Below are 18,859 nucleotides of genomic sequence, written 5' to 3'. Positions count from 1 at the left end.
TGATTGACTTGCTGGTCCAGATGCTGGGCTACCTGCTTGACGAACTGGACTGAGAAGGGCGAGCCTGTTGGCTGTCAATGTAGTTGCTGGTGCTGGATGCTATTCACAAAACTTGAACCCTTGTGCTGTTTCGACTTCCGCTGGAGCTTGACCAATCAGGAGCCGTCCCCGCCGCAACACCTTGGCCTCTTTCCTCCTCACTTCCGACCCCCAGATGGCCGTTCTATCATATTGTGCTGATTCGATAAGACTCTCAATATGGCTTTGCGTGATCACGTCAACGAATAAACAACATTACACCACATTTTTCGTCGCGTTGTATGTATCGTCGTTTTGCTGAGGACAATGAGGATCTTGGACGATTTCAACATCGGTCGCAAGAGCCTCTACAATCATCACATGGGATTGTTCTCAATTCTGCAACGACTTGTGACAAAGAGAAGCTGCATGCTTCACAGGGCATTGATGCCTTGGTGGCAACTACATACTGACTAGAATATCATAAAGGATCGTGGGTCATGTTACACAGAGAATCTCTCGCCTCTAGTTTAGAGGTCAATCATTCTCTCGACATAAGGCTCAAATCTGACCTTGAACTCCTCGAGCGTGAGCTCCTTCTCGGAACCGAACCAGTTGAAGCTTCTGAGCTTAGCGCTACCGAGCTTCTTGGGAGGGATCAAGACGTCGCTGACGACCTGGATGACTCCATCTGCGGCAATACCATCTTGGACACTGACGCGGGAGAAGGCGTTGATCTTGATGTCAATCAGACCACCGTATCTTCCGACATCAACCGACAAGGAGTGGTCCTCCAGGGCAGTGGGCAGGTCGACATGCCAGTGTCCCTTGGGGATGCCGTCATGTCCCTCGGCCTTGATGAAAGCGTCACTGTAGAGGACATTATCGGGCACAGTCTAGAGAAAGTCAGCATGGCCCAGGTAAATATCGTGAGCTTGCTTTACTTACGTGGTAGAGGATCAAGGCCTTGAGGTACTTGCGGCCATACTCGCTGAATAGGAAGCCGTTGATCTTGGGGCCGAGCTTCTGGAAGGCAAAGTTGGAAGGAGCAAACAGAGTACCACTGGGGTGGTCGGTGCTGTTGTAAGCATCAAGGAGACCAGTCTTGCCAAGAGCCAACTCGAAGGTAGAGAACTCAGAAGGCAAAAGGTCAATGATCTTGAAAGCTCTTGGAGGAGGAATGAGAAGGTTATCAACTCCGTGGATGACACCGTTTGTGCCGAAAATGTTGACGGCAACAACACGAGAGTAGAAGTTGATGGTCAGGCCTTTGAGACCGAGGTGGACGCTAAGTCTCTGAGCAGCCTTACCAGGCAAGTGCTCACCCTCCATGAGAGTAGGGATGGTGTGGGTGAGAAGGACTCTGCCAGCAGGGTAGAAGTCGTCACTGATGTGGTACTCGATGAACTTCTTGATCATCTCCTTGCTAGGCTTGTGGTGAGGAGGATGGTCAGGGAAAGCAGTGTCCTTGGGAGCGAAGATAGTGAAATTGCCAGAGTCGGTAGAGTTCAGCTTCTCAACGAGGTCAGGGTACTCGCTGATGAGCTTGGAGAACTTCTCGGTGTACTTAGAAGAGCTAAGGAGCTGCCAGACGGTCTCATTGGGCTTGTGGCCATGGTGAGGGCCTCCGTGGTGAGGAGGAGGAGGGTGATGAGGTTCACCGTGGTGAGGGTCATCGTGATGAGGAGGGTGAGGGTGCTCCTCATGGCTGTCCAAAGCATCGTATGCGTTGTTGGCAGCAGACTCGAACCAAGACTTAGCATCGAAAGCAGTCTCCTGGAACTTGGTTGTCATCGAGCTTCCAAAGTCCGATGCGGAGCTGAAGGCTTCATCAAGTGCGTGTTTGGCATTGTTTGATGCCTCCTTGATGCTCTTTTCGGCTTCGGCGAAGTCATTCTTCACTTCAGAAAGAACCTGCTCGGACCAAGCTCCCTGGTGTGCACGAGCATGGGTAGTGTCATCGATTGACAATTCGCTAAAGACCTGTTCGTTTGGGACGACAAATGCGGCGCTCAGGGCAGCCAGAGGGAGGATATGTGAGAACCTCATGTTTGCGATGAATGTAGAAAATCTCAAACAGCAGAAGTCTGGCTGCCTAAATAGCTGTTTAGAGATGGCGGAATGTCAGCGTAATAAGCCAAGCTATGACGAGACTCGACGTTCCCGTCTCCGCGCGGCTTGCATCCATCATGAGATGATCCGGAACCCGCGGTCCCGAATACGTTGCTGACATTGGAATCAATACGCTGGACCGTATTTCAAGGGCGACGAAGACTCTTCATTATTTGGCTGCCTGATGGCTTTGCTAGAAGATGTTTCCTCTATTTCTCAGTGCCAACCTGTTTCCTTACCCCGCGCTGTCGTGTAGAGATGCCGTGTGTGGCGACTGACCCCACACAAGCTCTGTTGCTTGCACTTTAACTCCGATGTCATGACCACCATAGCTCAGTTATAAAGGTTACCGAGTACGACACTATCTGATGCTTACAAGAGCAACTAAGTGTCTTATCTCGAAATCAGTGGGCGTCGGGTTGCTCCAAATGTGTTCCTATGGGCGAATGATGACTAGAGATCTGATAGGACTGATCTGTAACCACAAGCCAAATCGATTCGAACCAGCTGAGCAACGCGTCAGTTGTGACCATTTCAGGAGTAGCCGCAAGAATTCTTGGAGAGGCATTATCGTTAAAGTTCTAAGGATGCTTTTTGTCATTTGTGATTAGCGTACAACATGCACTTATGCATGTGCCTTCTCAGGCGTACTTCTTCTGTCGTTTCTTCCTCCACGACCTCCTCCGCGGCCACCACGTCCATTGCCGCGACCACGCTTACTACCACCGCCTCGTCTGTTGAGCGAGAAGTCGATCTTGACTAGAGGCTTCTGTACCCACTCTACCGACTGTATGCCCAATCTCTTCTTCTCTTCCTCGGGCAGTCTCCATGCTTGAAAGACGCCCATCAAGTTTTGTGGGTCTTGCGTTCCTTCGCTCTGGGTGCCCACTTTCACGTCTCTGAGTTCTTCAACCCATGTGCGGATGTATTCGCCTTGAGAGTCGTAGTCCAGAGCTTGCTTGACAGGGTTGAAGACGCGCGATTCGCCACGAGGGTCGTTTCCTACACCAGCTACATATTGCCAGTTTCCCCAGTTGTTTGAGAGATCGTAATCGATGAGATTACACTCGTACCATTCAGCGCCGATGCGCCAGTCGACTCCTAGGTGCTTAGACAGATAGCTTGCAACGTTTTGTCTTGCGCGGTTTGACGTGTATCCGGTCAAGAAGAGTTCGCGTTGACTGGCATCGATAAGCCCTGTGCCAGTTCTACCGGTAACGAAGCGCAACACAGCCGCTGCAGTGGCATCGTCGTTGCTGCCACCCTTATTCTTTTTGTCGGTTGAATCGCTGAAGGGGCTAGAGATGTACTTCCACGATGCGTTCTGGTCGTTCCTGAAGCCCTCTACTTGAAACAGGCGAGGTCCAAATTTACGCGTGCACAGGCGCATGTAGTCTCTCCATAAGAGCTCAAAGCGAACAGCGGCTGTGCCCTTGTTCTCACCCTTGCCGTAGCCTGGTGCACCTTTTCCTAGTGTTGTCTTGCCGTCTTCAAAATCAACCAGCTTCCAGTGTACTTGACGTGCCGTAAAACACCCAAGCGCCAACCATGCAGATAGTTTTGTGCTAAAGTCCTCGCCCAATAGCCCGTTGCGTGTGTCTTTGTATGTCGTCATGCTGCCGCTCTCGATGAGATGGTCGATGCGCTCGTGTCCTGATTTAGAACCACCTCCATATGGATGTGCAGATTCTGCTCCTTTGGGCCACTTCGCTACGTTTGAAATGCCGAGATCATCTCCGAGTGGCTTACTGAGTGCTGATATGGTGCCTTCCAGAGAGTTCGGAATCTTGAAGGGTTCGGATTGTGCGGGGATATGGGTTGGGAGAGGTGGCAGGGTATCAGGCGCTGGGAGAGTCTTGCGCGGCGCGGATCTCAGAGGCTCCACGGTCTTTCTGTATGCAGTGAAGACGTCGTTCAATTGACTCGGATCTTTGAATGGAAGGTCGCGACTAGAAAATCCATGTTAGCTCTGTAAAGTCGAACAACGATTTCACAGCATATACATACTCATCCACGAGATACTTCTCGTCCACCCAGAGCTTGAATTCGGAGTCGAACTCTTTGCAAAGCTTCCTGACATCTTTCTCCTCCCTCTTTTCTTCGACACCTTCCTCGTTGGTCATCCATACACCTGCAATGTCCACCTCTTCATGGTCCTTGTAGCCTTGAAGTATACTTCGGACCGCATCGTGGACGGTACCGACTCGTACTTGAAGGTCACTGCCAACTCTTTCCAAGTCCTTTTTCAGGTCCCATACACTTTCTGCCAGGAATTTGGCCCTGAGCTTACCACATCGCCAGAAGCCACTGACCGGTGCTCTAGCTTCTGGGTATGGTGACTTATGAGAGGAATCTGGTATGAATCCAGAGACCTCGACCTGATTGGCTGGAAACGTGTAAACAGGAAGGAAGTGTGTAAACGGGTGCTGAGATTGTTGGAAAAGTCTTGACACTTCGTGAAATATGGGATTGTCGGCAAGTCGTAAGTCGCGGCGCAGCACGTAGATAAGAACGCGTGCTTTGGAAGACATATTCTGTCTTCGTATGCTGTATAGCTTGCGTGAGTAGTCTCGAAGGCACAAGATGCGGTGTGCTAGATGTTAGGCGCAAGAGCGAATAAGAACGTTGTCAGAAAGATCAAAAAGATATTAAGTGATTAGAAGTATCGAGAAGCCAGTGCTGAGTATGTGCTTCCCAAAAACAACGATGTCATCCGTTTAGGACATGCCGACCGATTTATCGATAGACTATGCTAAAAGTTTGTGAGGCGAGCGTGCATATGTCATCGGTCTCAAGGAGAAGACTTGGTGCTCGGGAGGTAAGCGAAGAGCGACCATAGGCCAACATGATTGCAAAACAGCAGAGCATCAAGATCCAAGCAACGACTGGCAACGCTCGAGTACCGGAAAACTGGGTGAACTGTGTCTGAAAGGGGAAAGGTGAATCTGATCCGAAGAGACACGAGAGGGTTGGTGCGATCGGAGAGATTTCTCATGGGAGCCATGACATGGTCGTTGGAGGGGCGTTGCGGACATTTCCACTTGAAGCAACTTACGTTTCGGGCAATATGCGTGCAGCTCAAGTCCCGACACTCTGTAATCTGCAACCTAGATCGGGGCCAGACGCAGCGTTGGTCGTAGATCGTGGTGCATCGTGGTCGAATCTCACCGATGCACGAAGCCTGCGATCTCTGACGATGTTTCTGGGCATCTGTCTCACCACTCCCGTGCGCCACCAGGGTTGTGTGGCGCTCTTGCCGCGTGGATGGCCACGTGAAATGCTCGAGTTTATCAAAATCAACAACCAGCTACATGTTCTACAGTCCAACGTGGTAGTCACACAGCATACGCCGTAAATAGCTGGGCTTGCAATCTATAATCAAGGTATATGGCACGAAGATCAGACAAGGCGATTTGGAATTGCTCCCAAGAAGTTTAATCTACGTGCATGCGTCCTTGTGGTGTCGACATTAAGCGTGTTAGCGACTAAGATGGAGGTGTCTCCGGTAGCGATATGATATTTACGCAGGGCTCGTATCCATATTGACGCGCAGAACACACCGTGAAGAATACTGCACACCGGACATCGGCTTCTTTAAATGGCATTCCGTCGTCCCTTGGAGAACTCACTGATGTCACTTTGCGTTGACTTTGTCAAATATGTAGATTTGCGAAATTTTGAAGTCGACGAGCTTCCTCTCAGCGAGACGAGATTTATTCTAGGAAGATGTACAGACAGACAAGATGCAACTGATTACAGCCAAAATTAAAAACCAATATTTTGAATCGCGTCTTTCGAGCTGAGTTATTTGGTATCCAAGACATAGAGCAGGGTGAGTAGGTCATCAAAGTGACTTGATCAATACGGGACGCTGCCAAGCAGTTGTCTGACGTCGTCGCGACATGAACGAAAAGATTGTTCGCATGCGAAATCAGAATCAATAGTATCAGCCGCAGACATAACATGCAAGCGCTGTCGCTCGTACGAGCGCCTGTGCCGTCACCAGCAGTCTTGAAGTTTTTGAGGATCCAAGCCGAGTGTCTACCGTTCCTTGCATCGCACTCGCAAGTCCGTCGAAATCATCACCACGCTACGCTAGACACTGCGCGAACGTCTGTTTTGACGAGTTTGCAATGCAGGACCTGTTCGAGAGTAGAGGGACAGCAGGCATCACGCCAATCGAGCCGTGGGTTCTGGAACAGTGCGACAAGGTCAAGATGGCAAAGGCCATGGCAACACGCGCGGCCAAAGAAGACGGCTCCTTTACAGCCAAACGACCTCCCACCACTGCCTAGACTACTCGACGATGCAGGAGCTGCCAGCTTGGGGCGCATTGTGAAGCCGACGAATGAGCTTAGGATGCGATGTACAGAGTTTGATGGCGACGGCAAAGTCACATTGGTCAATGGTGCCTTCAAGAAGAGCGAGCTGATAGCCAAGGTACCACTTCATGACAAACAAATTCAAGACCGCTGGCTGACTGTCTTGCCTGGTAGTGTGGCCTTCTTCCTCGCGACCTTCGAAAAATCGATTCCGCTTCCCTACCACACATTCTCGTACGCCCTTCGGCTATCCTGATAAAAATCCTGCACATAAGCTGCCTGATCAACCACAACCGCGTTCTAGTTTTTGATGCATATGGAACGACAGACTCACACACACAATCAATATTCATGTACGATCTGGAAGGCAAGCTTCAGCTACGAGAAGGCCGATCTGCCAATACCCTACCGTATGAGTTTCGCGCGCTGGAAGCTGTTCTCATAAGTGTCACCTCTGCGCTAGAGGGAGAGTTTGAAGGTGTGCGCGAACCTGTCGTGCAAGTTTTGAGAGAACTGGAAGAAGACATCGACCGCAACAAGCTGCGTCACTTGTTGATCTACTCGAAAAAGTTGGGCACATTCGAGCAGAAAGCACGCTTAGTTCGTGATGCCATCGATGACCTACTCGAGGCAGATGATGATCTTTCTGACATGTACCTGACCGAGAAGGCGAACGGTGTGACACGCGAAGAGGATGACCATACTGAAGTCGAGATGTTGCTCGAATCCTACCACAAGGTGTGCGACGAGATTGTGCAGGCGAGCAGCAACTTGGTTAGCAACATTCGCAATACGGAAGAAATGTAAGTTTCGACCAAGGACCAGGTCACGGAACTCTGACTGACAACTGAAACAGCGTCAAAGCTATTTTGGACGCCAACCGCAACTCACTGATGCTCTTGGATCTGCAATTTACAATTCTGGCACTTGGAATTGGTGTGGGTACCTTCTTTGCCGGTCTTTACGGCATGAACTTGAAGAACTTCATCGAAGAAAGTGACTTCGGATTCCCACTGGTCAGCATCTCTTGCGGCGTCTTCTGTGTAGTTGCCATCGTCTGGGGCCTACGAAAGCTTCGAAAAGTACAGCGACTCAGCATGTGGGGCGAGAGCGGCAGTCTTTCGCCAGAAAACTCAGGCCGTCGTGGCCGAGGCAGCTCGAGAGAGATTGATCCTCAAAGTCAACTGTCTGGCGAAAGCAGAGTCGACCGGACTGTACGCTGGAAACAAGACCAGCGGATGAGCAAGATGCAGGAAGGCTCTACGGAGTCGCTCTAGAACTGTTGTCTGGTGCTTAGACATGATTTGACGTTTGTACGAATAGACAAGCATCTGGCATTGAGATAGTATGCTGTGGCATAGCGAGGCGTTTGTGGGGATTTGTATATTCAGCTGCCAGGCACATATCGCCTCTCAATTTTCGCACCACCCAGATGGTGTTTCTGCTCCCTGCTTGTGTGATATGCGACTATGCTTGAAGTGAATTTGCGCGTGTTCATGTCCTCGACTTGTGGATACTTCTTATAGAGACGGCGACCATTTTAGGAAGGTGGCAGGAGGCCGAAAGCGGGGATGCTTGCGTGCGTCACCGCAACGTTGGCGCGGATGGTCGTGGAAAAACGATCGACTTTCTGCAGGCACAAGGCACCTGCAAGTTGCAACCTCTCGCGTGCATCTTGGGGAAAAAAATCGACATTCTCACACTCCGTCTCACCGTCTACCACCTGCTCCGCCTTGCGCGACTCTGAAGCGCACGAGGCTTCAACTCTTCGCTACTCTCCCTCCTCGCCTTTCGATGGCACGCACCGACAAGCCTGCGCTGCAGCAGAGACAATCATCAACATTACATTATCAGACATTTCCGACTCCACCGCCCACATCGCGCGGGAAACCTCCTACCTCGCCCAACCCGTCATCGTCCAACATCCACGCCGATTCCCAGTCTGGACAGCAAGATGACAGTCACGAGGAGACGCCGCTCCCCAAGGCTCAATTAGCCATCCTTGCCATTATAGCGCTCGCCGAGCAGACAGCCCTCAACTCGATCTCACCTTATCTGCCTGCAATGGCTTCCACCTTTCCCGAGGTTAAAGATGGCCAAGTCGGTCTATACGTCGGCTTGATAGCCTCGAGCTTTGCCCTGGCACAATTCGCTACCAATTTCTTTTGGGGCTGGCTCAGCGACAGAATTGGCAGGAAACCGGTTGTGCTTATGGGCACCTTGTTGACTGCCTGCTGCTTTGTGATCTTTGGCTTCAGTCGAACTCTGTGGCAGGCTATCTTCGCTCAGACACTTATGGGCTTGGTCAACGGAAACCAGGGTGTCATTAGCACCTGTTTAGGCGAGATCACCGACCGAAGCAACCAAAGTAGAGCCTTTACCTATCTTCCCGTCGTCTACGGCATTGGCGGTATCACGGGTCCTCTGGTTGGTGGATTGCTTGTATTCGAGACCATTCCTTGGAATGGCAAGCGAAACCCATACCCTTACCTGGCTCCAAATGCGCTCAGCGCTGGTGTTCTGATCATCGATTTTGTGCTTACTCTGATTTTCCTCGAAGAGTCTCTGGAAGAGGCCAAGGACCTGCCGCCTCTCAAAAAGCGAGTGTCCAATCTCTTTGCATGGCTCTGGCAGTTCACTGGCAATTCTACCAAGCCTTCGTATGTCAGACGCCGTGAGCAACACGATAATTCAGCTGCCAACACGCGAACCGACGGTGCGGACGAAGACAGCTCTGACGATGAGAGCGATGGTGAATCTACCCATCTTCTAGGTACTGGCAACCGCGAAACACTCAGCAGCTCTGCTGTTTGCAACCGTGACACCATTCTTCTTCTCATCACTTTCCTCATATTCCAGCTCTCAAACATTTCATACAACTCGCTTTACCCTATCTTCGCGCAAGCAGTACCTCCCACAGGTCGTGGTCTGTCACCCGAAGAGATTGGTCTATCGTTGGGCTTTGCTGGACTTGTCACTATTGTCTTCCAGGTCGGCATTTTCGGCAAGCTGCGTGAAAAGGTCGGAAACAAGATGACCTATCGCGTTGGTTTGCTGGGCTTCGTCATTGCATTCTTGCTTATGCCCTGGGTAGGGTACAGGGATGGCAAGGATGGAACTGGAAATGACACACAAGCAGGAAAAGTTTGGTTGTGGATTGAACTTGGAGTAGTGCTTATAATCAAGACTGTGGCAGCAGTCGGCGGCCTCACCAGTGCACTACTTCTGGTAAGATCATCAGTTCCAGATAACCTAGTAAAATGCTAATTGCGATGACAGATCACAAACTCAGCGCCGAACCACTCAGTATTGGGTACGCTCAATGGACTTGCGCAAACACTTTCAGCAGCCGGACGTGCAGCCGGGCCCTTTATATCCGGATCGTTGTTCACTGCAGCAACACATGTTCAGCCCAAGGGTGAAGCTCTTGCCTTTGGAACATTTGGTGGTATCAGTCTTCTAGGTTTTGCTTTAAGTTTCGGGATTCGATCATCGAGTCTTGAGGCTGAAGGCTGGGACGAGAGTGACGAAGACGATGACGCTTCATCTGACGAAGAGGAAGTGTAATCAGGACATGGTGAAAAGTGTATAGAATCTGATTCAAGCGAAGGCGTTATTGGTAGGGTCTTATTGATATTGGTCAGGGTCGATCGCATTTGCACATAAGTGGCTATTTGATAGAAAGTAATATAGAAACAGACATAAGGTAGTAACATACTGCATGACGAAGCACTGATAACAAGCAGCTGCTCCTATATAACCCTTTGCAGTAATATCTCGGTCTAGTCGAGAGATCGAAAAGTGAAGTCAAGGATGAAATGAAGAGCCATGTTTGGCAAGACGCATGACTCATGAGTCGTGCATGAGGGGCACGTCAAAAAAAAAATCAGATTAGATTGATAAGTAAAATCTGGGTGAGTGATGAGTTAAAGCCGCTGCGGGCCCGAATATCGGCGTCGACCAAAGGATCCGCACGTAATCTAGGCATTGTGACTTTCTTGTCCTTTGCAAAGCGAACTGCTGTGCCTTTTCTCTTATACTCATTGGGTTGCTGCATGTTGGACGGTGTGTGACCCTTAATCTACCGACCACCAACCCAAATCGAAAGACGTCGCTATGTTGGCTCGCCCTTGTATGCGCGCCCTTAGCAGGGCCAGACCCGCTCGCGTGTCGGCGGCAGCAGTGTGCAGAGCAGCTGTCCGTCCGGCCCTTGCTAGCGGCTATGCCACTGTCTCCAAGAGCACCCGTCATGAAGAGACATCGGCTCGCTCGGCCGTTATCAATGTGCTTCAAAACCTTGGATCCAAGCGTGAGTAACAGTCGCAGCTCGAGAGACAGGTCGAAAGATACTGACGCCGCTGGGTTCCGCCAGGCGAGGTCCAGCAATACCTCTCGCAGTTCCAGTCTGTCTCGTCGCAAAAGTTCGCCGTCATCAAGGTTGGCGGTGCCATCCTCACAGACTACATCGATGTTCTCTGCAGCTCGCTGCGCAACCTCAACCAGATGGGCCTGTTCCCCGTCATCATTCACGGAGCTGGTCCTCAGATGAACAAGTTGCTCGAGCAAGCCGGAATTGAGCCTCAGTACAGCGAGGGTATCCGTATTACCGATGGCCCTACACTCGGCGTTGCGCGCAAGTTGTTCCTCGAGGAGAACCTCAAGCTCGTCGAGGCTCTTGAGTCATGGGGTGTTCGTGCTCGTCCCATCACCTCGGGCGTGCTTATGGCCGACTACAAGGACAAGGACACATGGAAGTTTGTTGGAGAGGTCAACCAGGTCAACACTGACCCTATCAATGCCGCCATTGCCGACAACTACATTCCCGTTCTCACCTGCATGGCTGAGAACACCGAGGGTCAGCTCCTCAATGTCAATGCTGACAAGGCTGCTGCTGAGTTGGCTAAGGCTCTTGTCCCTCTCAAGATTGTCTACTTGTCTGAAAAGGGAGGTCTGCACAACAAGGATACTGGCAAACTGATCGAGGCCATCAACCTTGATGAAGAGTATGACCGCTACATGAACATGCCCTGGGTCATTCACGGCACCCGCTCCAAGATCCGAGACATCAAGGACCTCCTTGACCACCTGCCTCGCTCATCCAGTGTTGCCATCATCCACCCCGAGAGTCTCGAGCGCGAGCTGTTCACTCACACCGGTGCCGGAACCTTGATTCGTCGTGGTACCAAGCTTCACAAGGCTTCATCGCTCTCTGAGTTCTCCGACGTGAACAAGCTTAAGCAGGTTCTTGTCCGTGATCGTGAGGGCCTTGACGCCGAGGCCGTCGTCGACCGCTACCTTGACAGCCTCAAGGGCAAGACTTTCGCTGCCTACCACGATGAGGGCATGGAGGCTCTTGCTGTTGTCCTCCCTCCTGACTCGTCCTCTCCTAACGGTTTGGCTCACTTGGCTACTCTGACCATGACCCGTGCTGCATGGCTTTCCAACATCGCCGACAATGTCTTCCAGAACCTGAAGAACGACTACCCTAAGCTTGTTTGGACCGTCAAGCAGGACGATGAGAACCTGACTTGGTTCTCCGAGAAGGCAGATGGCAGCATTGCCCGTCAGGGTGAGGTTCTCTTCTGGTACGGTATCGAGACTCCCGAGGAAGTGCGCGAATTGATGGCCGAGTTTATTCAACACGGCAGACAAATGTTTGGCGACAACAACCTCGAGAGCCAGCTCCACCGCGCTGCATCCGGCGCTCTGAGAATCAAGGATGTTGCACAGAAGCTGCAGCAGCACAGAGAATCGCTCGGACAGCAGACCAGAGCTTTCTCTACTAGCTCTTTCTCCTCGCGCAACATGCAGCGTGTCCGCAGGTGAGTCGTGTCAGAATGCAGACAATAGTAATTACTGACCAATCGCAGCACCTTCGGCACCCCCACCAGACGTGGCTATGCTACTACCACTAACCCCAACCCTCCTCTTGGTATCAAGAACCAGGACAAGGACTACCCTTCGAAGGTTGCTCTCATCGGTGCCCGTGGTTACACTGGTCAGGCTCTGATTGATCTCCTGAACCGTCATCCCAACATGGATCTGCGCCACGTCTCTTCGCGTGAATTGAACGGCAAGAAGCTTGCTGGTTACACCAAACGCGAGATCACATACGAGAACCTCTCTCCTGATGATGTTCGTCGCATGGCTGATGCTGGTGAGATTGACTGCTGGGTCATGGCTCTGCCCAACGGTGTTTGCAAGCCTTTCGTCGATGCCATCGAGGCTTCAAGCCACAAGGAGTCTGTCATTGTCGATCTGTCCGCCGACTACCGCTTTGACTCATCATGGACTTACGGTTTGCCCGAGCTCGTCAAGCGTAGCAAGATTGCCGGCGCTACCCGTATCGCCAACCCTGGATGTTATGCTACTGCTGCCCAGCTCGGCATTGCTCCTTTGGTCCCTTACCTCGCAGCAGCCCCTGCAAACCCCACTGTTTTCGGTGTTTCTGGTTACTCAGGAGCAGGCACCAAGCCCAGCCCCAAGAACGATGTAGAGAACCTTACCAACAACCTGATTCCTTACAGTTTGACCGATCATATCCACGAGCGCGAGATCAGTGCTCAACTTGGACGTGAGATCGGCTTCATTCCCCACGTCGCTGTCTGGTTTGCTGGTATCCACCACACCATCTCTATCCCTCTGGCCGAGACCATGGCTTCCCGTGACATCCGCCAGCTTTACCAAGACCGCTACAACGGTGAGAAGCTTGTCAAGGTTATTGGCGAGAGTCCTCTGGTGAAGAACATCTCCGGCAAGCATGGCGTTGAGATTGGTGGCTTTGCTGTGCACAGCGGTGGCAAGCGTGTCGTGATTAACGCCACAATTGACAACCTGCTCAAGGGTGCTGCCACTCAGTGCTTGCAGAACATGAACCTCGCTCTGGGCTACGCTGAGTATGAGGGTATCCCGCTGGCATAGTGAACAGACTTATGATTTCGTGTAACAATACCAGGCGTTCTCTGTTTTGCGTACATAGAAGTTAGCGGGTCCGAAGACGGCGTGGAAGACGGGCATTCTAATCAGCTTGGCCATCTAGATTGGACAGGTCTATACGTAGAATGTCATGATTTCGAATGTATATGATTTCTTTTTCTTGACCCCAAGCCCTTTTCACATGCTTCACAAGAAAAGTGGTCCCCCACAAAGCGCACTGCGATGACGGGAGCTAAAATTGGCATCTGGGGTTCGGTCAAGAATAGCCGGCAATTCGGCGTTCTTGTAGCTGTTAGAGTAACTCGCCATCTTGTCGAACAGGCCAACGTCATTCTATCTTCGTGCGCCAGGGGAGCCTACTGGGTGGACGGGACGAGGTTACCCACTGTTAAATTGCAAATTACGCCTCTCAGTCGGCGCACTGGTCTCTAGGACCGACCACAGAGGCAATGTCTTCGGATCAGGATGCGAAAGTCGACCTTGGGTCTTTGGTATGTGCTGGAACCCATGGCGAGCCAGACCAGTACTCACTAGCTGCTAGACTCAAAGTATCATCAATGACTGCTTGTACACCGTCATCCATGATCTGGTCCTCCAGACCCATCGCCGCGAGAAACTACTTCTACGAACTGTAGACCCTACGACGGGACTGCCAATCTGTCCGTCATGCAATCTCCCACGACTTCTGGACCCTCCTCTAGCGAATGCGAACCCTCCCAAGAAGATACAATACTGCACACATATTCCCTGGTCAACGCGACCTGGTCACGATATCTATGGCAACCCATTCCCAGTGGCTGGCAGCGACAAGCCACCAACCAAGAAGGAGCGCGAAAGGATGAAGGCCGAATCAAACGCTTCCAAGGAGAACGGCACCGCACCTCCGTCGCCTTCGGCAGAACAACCCAACACTGGCGGTCCTGTTGACAAGAAGGCTGCAAAGGTCGGCGAAAGACTCAAGGGTGGCACATACATCCCTTGGCATACATGTCCGTCTTGCAAGCGAAGTCTGCTTATCACGCGCTTTGCCCAACACTTGGAGAAGTGTCTCGGAATTGGAGGCAGAGGTGCTAGAGCTGCTCGTCTCAACAACGCGAACGGAGCATCTCCGCTGGGTAGCAGAGGTGGTACACCGACACCAAACTCACGTGGCTCAAAGAATGGAGACGAAGACGAGGACGAAGACGACGACAAGTCTGGAGGTGTACGGAAGAAGGTACTCAAGAGGGGGCTCAAAGAAAGCATGAAGAAGGATGTAAAGGGCTCCAAACTTGGAAAGCGCCCCGGCAAGTCAGATTCAAAGACGGACAAGAGAGAAAGAGACGAGCTTGGAGACGATGAAGACAATACGCCGCTACGCAAAAGGATGAAGCTACAGAGAGTTGGCAGTACAGCAAGCTTACAGACCAGCATTGCTGGTGAAGAAAGTGTCGACGGAAGCTTTGTTGACGACAACGACAGCGCGGGCGATGATTGAGAGGGCTCGATATTCTGTCTATGGCATAGGTTGGTTTATGAGGGGTTTTCACGGATGCACAATGATACCACTGAGAGGCGTTCGGAATGGAATAGACATCATTTGGAAACACGAGCCTTGCACATGGTTCGACAAGCGTATTATTCATTCAGTGAATTCTAGCTGAACACATACAGTTCTTTCCTGCTATAGCGTTGTAGAATTGCAGGCAGATGCTTGTGGGTGCGGGATGATCGCGCCTTCCACTTTCTGTCGCGTCGGCAGATAGCCAAACGCGTCACCCGCAGCTCAGGCAGCACGTTGACCTTCCAAACCAACGACCCGGCAGCAAATCGCTATCAATCGCAAATATGCCTGGTCTGGTGCCCATGCGAAGGCCGCGCGATAGTGAGGACGACGAGAGTGAGATCGATGCCTCCTCGTCTTCTGACAAACGCCCGCGTTTGAACGGCCATGCTTCTTCGCAGGTATCGTCTACCGCCTGCTGTCTCTTGCGCATTCACTAAACTACTATCGCAGGCTCCTCTACTGCCGCGCAGCTATGAGAACGGTGAGAACGATGCCGCACCCCTCACTCATTCACCTGGCTCTATCGTCAGAGTCGCCATGAAGGACTTTGTCACATACACCTCGGCCGAATTCCTACCTGGTCCCAGTCTGAACATGATCATCGGTCCCAACGGCACTGGAAAGAGTACTCTGGTCTGCGCTATCTGTCTGGGCCTTGGAGCCAAGCCAGACGTTCTTGGTCGAGCAAAGGATCCTTCTGAATTCGTCAAGCATGGCCAGAAAGAGGCCGAGATTGAGATCGAACTTCAACGCGATCCCGCTCGTCATCGCACCAACCCCGTTATCAAGCGAATTATCAAGAGAGACTCAAATAATAAGACCTTCTTCATGATCGATGGCAGAACCAGCACCCAAAAGGCTGTTGCTGAACTCTGCCGCTCCTTCTCTATACAAGTCGACAATTTGTGTCAGTTCCTTCCTCAAGACCGTGTCGTTGAATTTGCTGCACTGGACCCCATCGAACTCCTCGTCCAGACACAAAGAGCTGCAGCTCCGGACTATATGAGTGATTGGCACGATCAGCTCAAGAACATGCGAAGTCAGCAGCGAAAATACCAAGCCGATCAGGGTCAACATACCGAGAACTTGAAGAACCTGGAAGGCCGACAGAACATGCAGCGTGGCGATGTTGAGCGCCTGCGCGAGCGTGCGGATCAACAAGAAAAGCTTGCTGCTCTGGAACGTCTGCGACCCTTCCCTGCTTACAATGTTGCAAGAGAAAACTATATTCAAGCCAAAGAACGTTGCAAGGAAGCCAACAACGAGCTTGTCGCATTGCAGCGTGAGTGTGAACCTGCTTTGGTAGCAGTCAATGCAAAAGAAGAATATGTCAAAACCATTGACGCTGTTGTTAAACGCCGCCAGCGTCTTGTAACTCGTGCACAGGACGACATTAGACAGAAAATCAAGAAGCAGAACACGGCATCTGAACAGCACAAGGCTTTTGAACAGGAAATAGACGCCGAGCAGAAGAGCGTCAAGACACACAAGCAGGAGCGTATCCGTCTTGACACCCAAATTAAGAATCTTGAACGTCAAGCCGAGAATGAACCACCAACGATCGATGTTGCCGCACTCAACGAGAAAATCAGAGACATCTCGCGCCAACAACGTGAGAAGACCGATGCCGCAAGAGATGAGAACGCCAAGCAAGACGAAAAAGTTACTGATCTCAATTCGCTTCAACAACGTATCGTCGCGGCAGAGAACAGTTTGAAACAGCTCCGATCCAAAGCTGGTCAACAAGTAAACAAACTCAACAACGTCTCTCCCGACACCGCAAAGGCCTGGGACTGGATTCAAAAAAACAGAAATCAATTCACCGGGAAAGTATTCGGACCAGCGATCCTTGAATGTTCTGTCAAGGATACCAAGTTTGCCAACCTCATCGAGTCAGTGCTTGGCCAGGCAGACATGGTTTGTATAACAATGACGCACAAAGAGGATTTCAATCTGCTTCAACGTGAACTCTTAAACACACAGAGGCTGTCTGATATCAACTTGAGAATGCTGGACACGCCCTTGGACTATTGGAAGAAACCCTATTCTCCAGATGACTTACGACGACTTGGCTTGAATACCTACGTTCTGGATCTTCTCGAAGGCCCTGAGGAGATTCTAAGCATGCTTTGTGACAACAGAAACATCCACATGTATGGTGTCGCGTACCAAGAATTGAGCTCCCAACAATTTGATGGAATGATGTCAAGCAATATTTCAAGTTGGGCAACACCTACGGAAACTTACAACGTGACAAGGAGAAGAGAGTATGGTGACGCCGGTACATCGACACGTACGGCGCGTATCAGGCAGGCACGCTTCTTCACTTCCCAACCCGTGGACACGCAAGCCGAACAAGAGTACAAGAAAGCAATTGCCGAGCTCAAGCACGAATCGCAGGAAGTTCAACGGCAAGCTGAAGCGCACAAAGCTGCGAGTGTTCGGTATGGGCGTGAGTACCATGAGCTTAATGAGAAAAAGAAGGAACTCGAAGCCGAAAAGAAGCAAGCGCAAGAGGCACGATCGGAATGGCAGAAACTGCCGGTTAAAATTGCTGGGTTTGTGTCGAAGCGTGATGCTTTGGATGAGCGTCAAGCCAATTACCGAGCCCGAGTCCAAGATATCAAGAATAAGCAAGATAAGCTTACCCTTGATCGAGCTCAGGATGCTTTAACTCTTGTTTCCTCGGTCCAGAGCTTGCAGAAACTGGAAATGGATCTCCTCCAAGCAAGCCTTGCTCTGATCGAAGGAGAATCGGACTTCCAAATCCTCAAGGCGCACAGCGAGGAAGTGCGTCAGAATCTCGCTCAGAAAGAACGCGACGTAGGGGTGTTGACGGCCGAAAGGGACAACTTGAAGAAAATCGCTACAGCTGGACTCAAAGCGTGCAACGAATTGCTTCAGGACCTCTCGGAGAGAGAAACAGAAATCTACACTGAATACAACAAGATGAATCTCGACGAATACGAGGCCGAGATTGACAGTACCAAAGCTCGACTTGAGATGGTGGACGGAGGCAATCCTCAGATCCTTCGCGAGTTCGAAGAACGTGCTGGCAATATCGAGAAGGTCAAGTATAAACTTGAGAAGATCGAGAATGAGCTTGTGGAGTTGCAACAAAACATTGATGAAGTGCGTCAGAAATGGGAGCCCGAGCTTGATCGACTCATCGGTCAGATCAGCGATGCCTTCAGCGAAAACTTCGCCAAGATCAACTGCGCTGGGCAGGTCGAGGTTTACAAAGAGGACGATGATTTCAACAAATGGGCTATTCAGATTCAGGTGAAGTTCAGGTATGCAACCAAGATATACACTCTTGAATGGGAACGGCACTAACAATGACACCACAGAGAAAATGAACAACTGTCCGTTCTAGACTCGCATCGCCAGTCTGGTGGCGAACGTGCTGTGTCGACAATCTTCTATCTCATGGCGTTGCAGAGTCTGGCCCGAGCACCCTTCCGTGTCGTTGATGAGATTAACCAAGGAATGGATCCTCGTAACGAACGCATGGTTCACTCACGTATGGTCGATATTGCTTGTGCGGAACATACCTCGCAGTATTTCCTCATCACGCCTAAGTTGTTGCCGAACTTGGCATACCATCCCAACATGAAGGTGCACTGTATTGCAAGTGGAGAGTACATGCCTGATGATCAGGGCAAGCTGGATTTTGGAGCTCTCGCTCAGAAGGCTTTGGCGGTATACGGTGGCGTTTGAGAAGAGAACATGATTAGTGTAATTTTGGGACGGAGTTTGCTTTCTGCGGCTTGAAGCTGCTTCCACATTCAGATAACATGAAGCACAGGAGTTTGTGTCAGGACTTACAGGCTGTTCCAATGCCAATAATTATGAGCACGCAAGATAGAACGTTGATTACTCTTTCCCAGTATGATGTGATGAGATCGAAAACAATCTTGTAGAT

General features: G+C 51.0%; 7 protein-coding genes across 7 annotated transcripts; 5 read left to right on the top strand and 2 right to left on the bottom strand.

Moving 5' to 3' along the window:
* Positions 1–548: 548 nt before the first annotated feature.
* Positions 549–2,067, bottom strand: M437DRAFT_56340 (putative Stabilin-2; the record flags this gene model as incomplete). Its single annotated transcript, XM_041023038.1, has 2 exons — positions 549–914; positions 967–2,067. The coding sequence occupies 2 exons, from the start codon at positions 2,065–2,067 to the stop codon at positions 549–551; spliced, it is 1,467 nt and encodes a 488-aa protein (XP_040876666.1).
* A 688-nt stretch (positions 2,068–2,755) lies between these two features.
* Positions 2,756–4,661, bottom strand: M437DRAFT_68965 (cryptochrome; the record flags this gene model as incomplete). The annotated part of the gene is made up of 2 exons (XM_041025203.1): positions 2,756–4,079; positions 4,138–4,661. 2 exons carry the CDS (start codon positions 4,659–4,661, stop codon positions 2,756–2,758), a joined length of 1,848 nt encoding a protein of 615 aa, XP_040876665.1.
* Positions 4,662–6,489: 1,828 nt separating this feature from the next.
* Positions 6,490–7,729, top strand: M437DRAFT_87537 (Mg2+ transporter protein; the record flags this gene model as incomplete). Its single annotated transcript, XM_041028660.1, has 3 exons — positions 6,490–6,570; positions 6,627–7,255; positions 7,309–7,729. The coding sequence occupies 3 exons, from the start codon at positions 6,490–6,492 to the stop codon at positions 7,727–7,729; spliced, it is 1,131 nt and encodes a 376-aa protein (XP_040876664.1).
* A 517-nt stretch (positions 7,730–8,246) lies between these two features.
* Positions 8,247–10,019, top strand: M437DRAFT_56554 (MFS general substrate transporter; the record flags this gene model as incomplete). Its single annotated transcript, XM_041023072.1, has 2 exons — positions 8,247–9,680; positions 9,732–10,019. The coding sequence occupies 2 exons, from the start codon at positions 8,247–8,249 to the stop codon at positions 10,017–10,019; spliced, it is 1,722 nt and encodes a 573-aa protein (XP_040876663.1).
* A 549-nt stretch (positions 10,020–10,568) lies between these two features.
* On the top strand, positions 10,569–13,373 carry M437DRAFT_56691 (bifunctional acetylglutamate kinase/N-acetyl-gamma-glutamyl-phosphate reductase; the record flags this gene model as incomplete). The annotated part of the gene is made up of 3 exons (XM_041023098.1): positions 10,569–10,761; positions 10,825–12,274; positions 12,323–13,373. The coding sequence occupies 3 exons, from the start codon at positions 10,569–10,571 to the stop codon at positions 13,371–13,373; spliced, it is 2,694 nt and encodes an 897-aa protein (XP_040876662.1).
* Positions 13,374–13,837: 464 nt separating this feature from the next.
* Positions 13,838–14,865, top strand: M437DRAFT_87534 (uncharacterized protein; the record flags this gene model as incomplete). Its single annotated transcript, XM_041028659.1, has 2 exons — positions 13,838–13,879; positions 13,930–14,865. 2 exons carry the CDS (start codon positions 13,838–13,840, stop codon positions 14,863–14,865), a joined length of 978 nt encoding a protein of 325 aa, XP_040876661.1.
* A 453-nt stretch (positions 14,866–15,318) lies between these two features.
* M437DRAFT_56432 (structural maintenance of chromosomes 5 smc5) lies at positions 15,319–18,654 on the top strand (the record flags this gene model as incomplete). The annotated part of the gene is made up of 2 exons (XM_041023052.1): positions 15,319–18,227; positions 18,285–18,654. The coding sequence occupies 2 exons, from the start codon at positions 15,319–15,321 to the stop codon at positions 18,652–18,654; spliced, it is 3,279 nt and encodes a 1,092-aa protein (XP_040876660.1).
* Between the last annotated feature and the right edge of the window lie 205 nt (positions 18,655–18,859).

The sequence above is a fragment of the Aureobasidium melanogenum genome (genome assembly GCF_000721775.1).
Source record: "Aureobasidium melanogenum CBS 110374 unplaced genomic scaffold scaffold_24, whole genome shotgun sequence".
NCBI classification, from domain to species: domain Eukaryota; kingdom Fungi; phylum Ascomycota; class Dothideomycetes; order Dothideales; family Saccotheciaceae; genus Aureobasidium; species Aureobasidium melanogenum.
The sequence above is the reverse complement of the archived record's forward strand: the minus strand, read 5'-3'. Positions and strand labels throughout refer to the sequence as shown.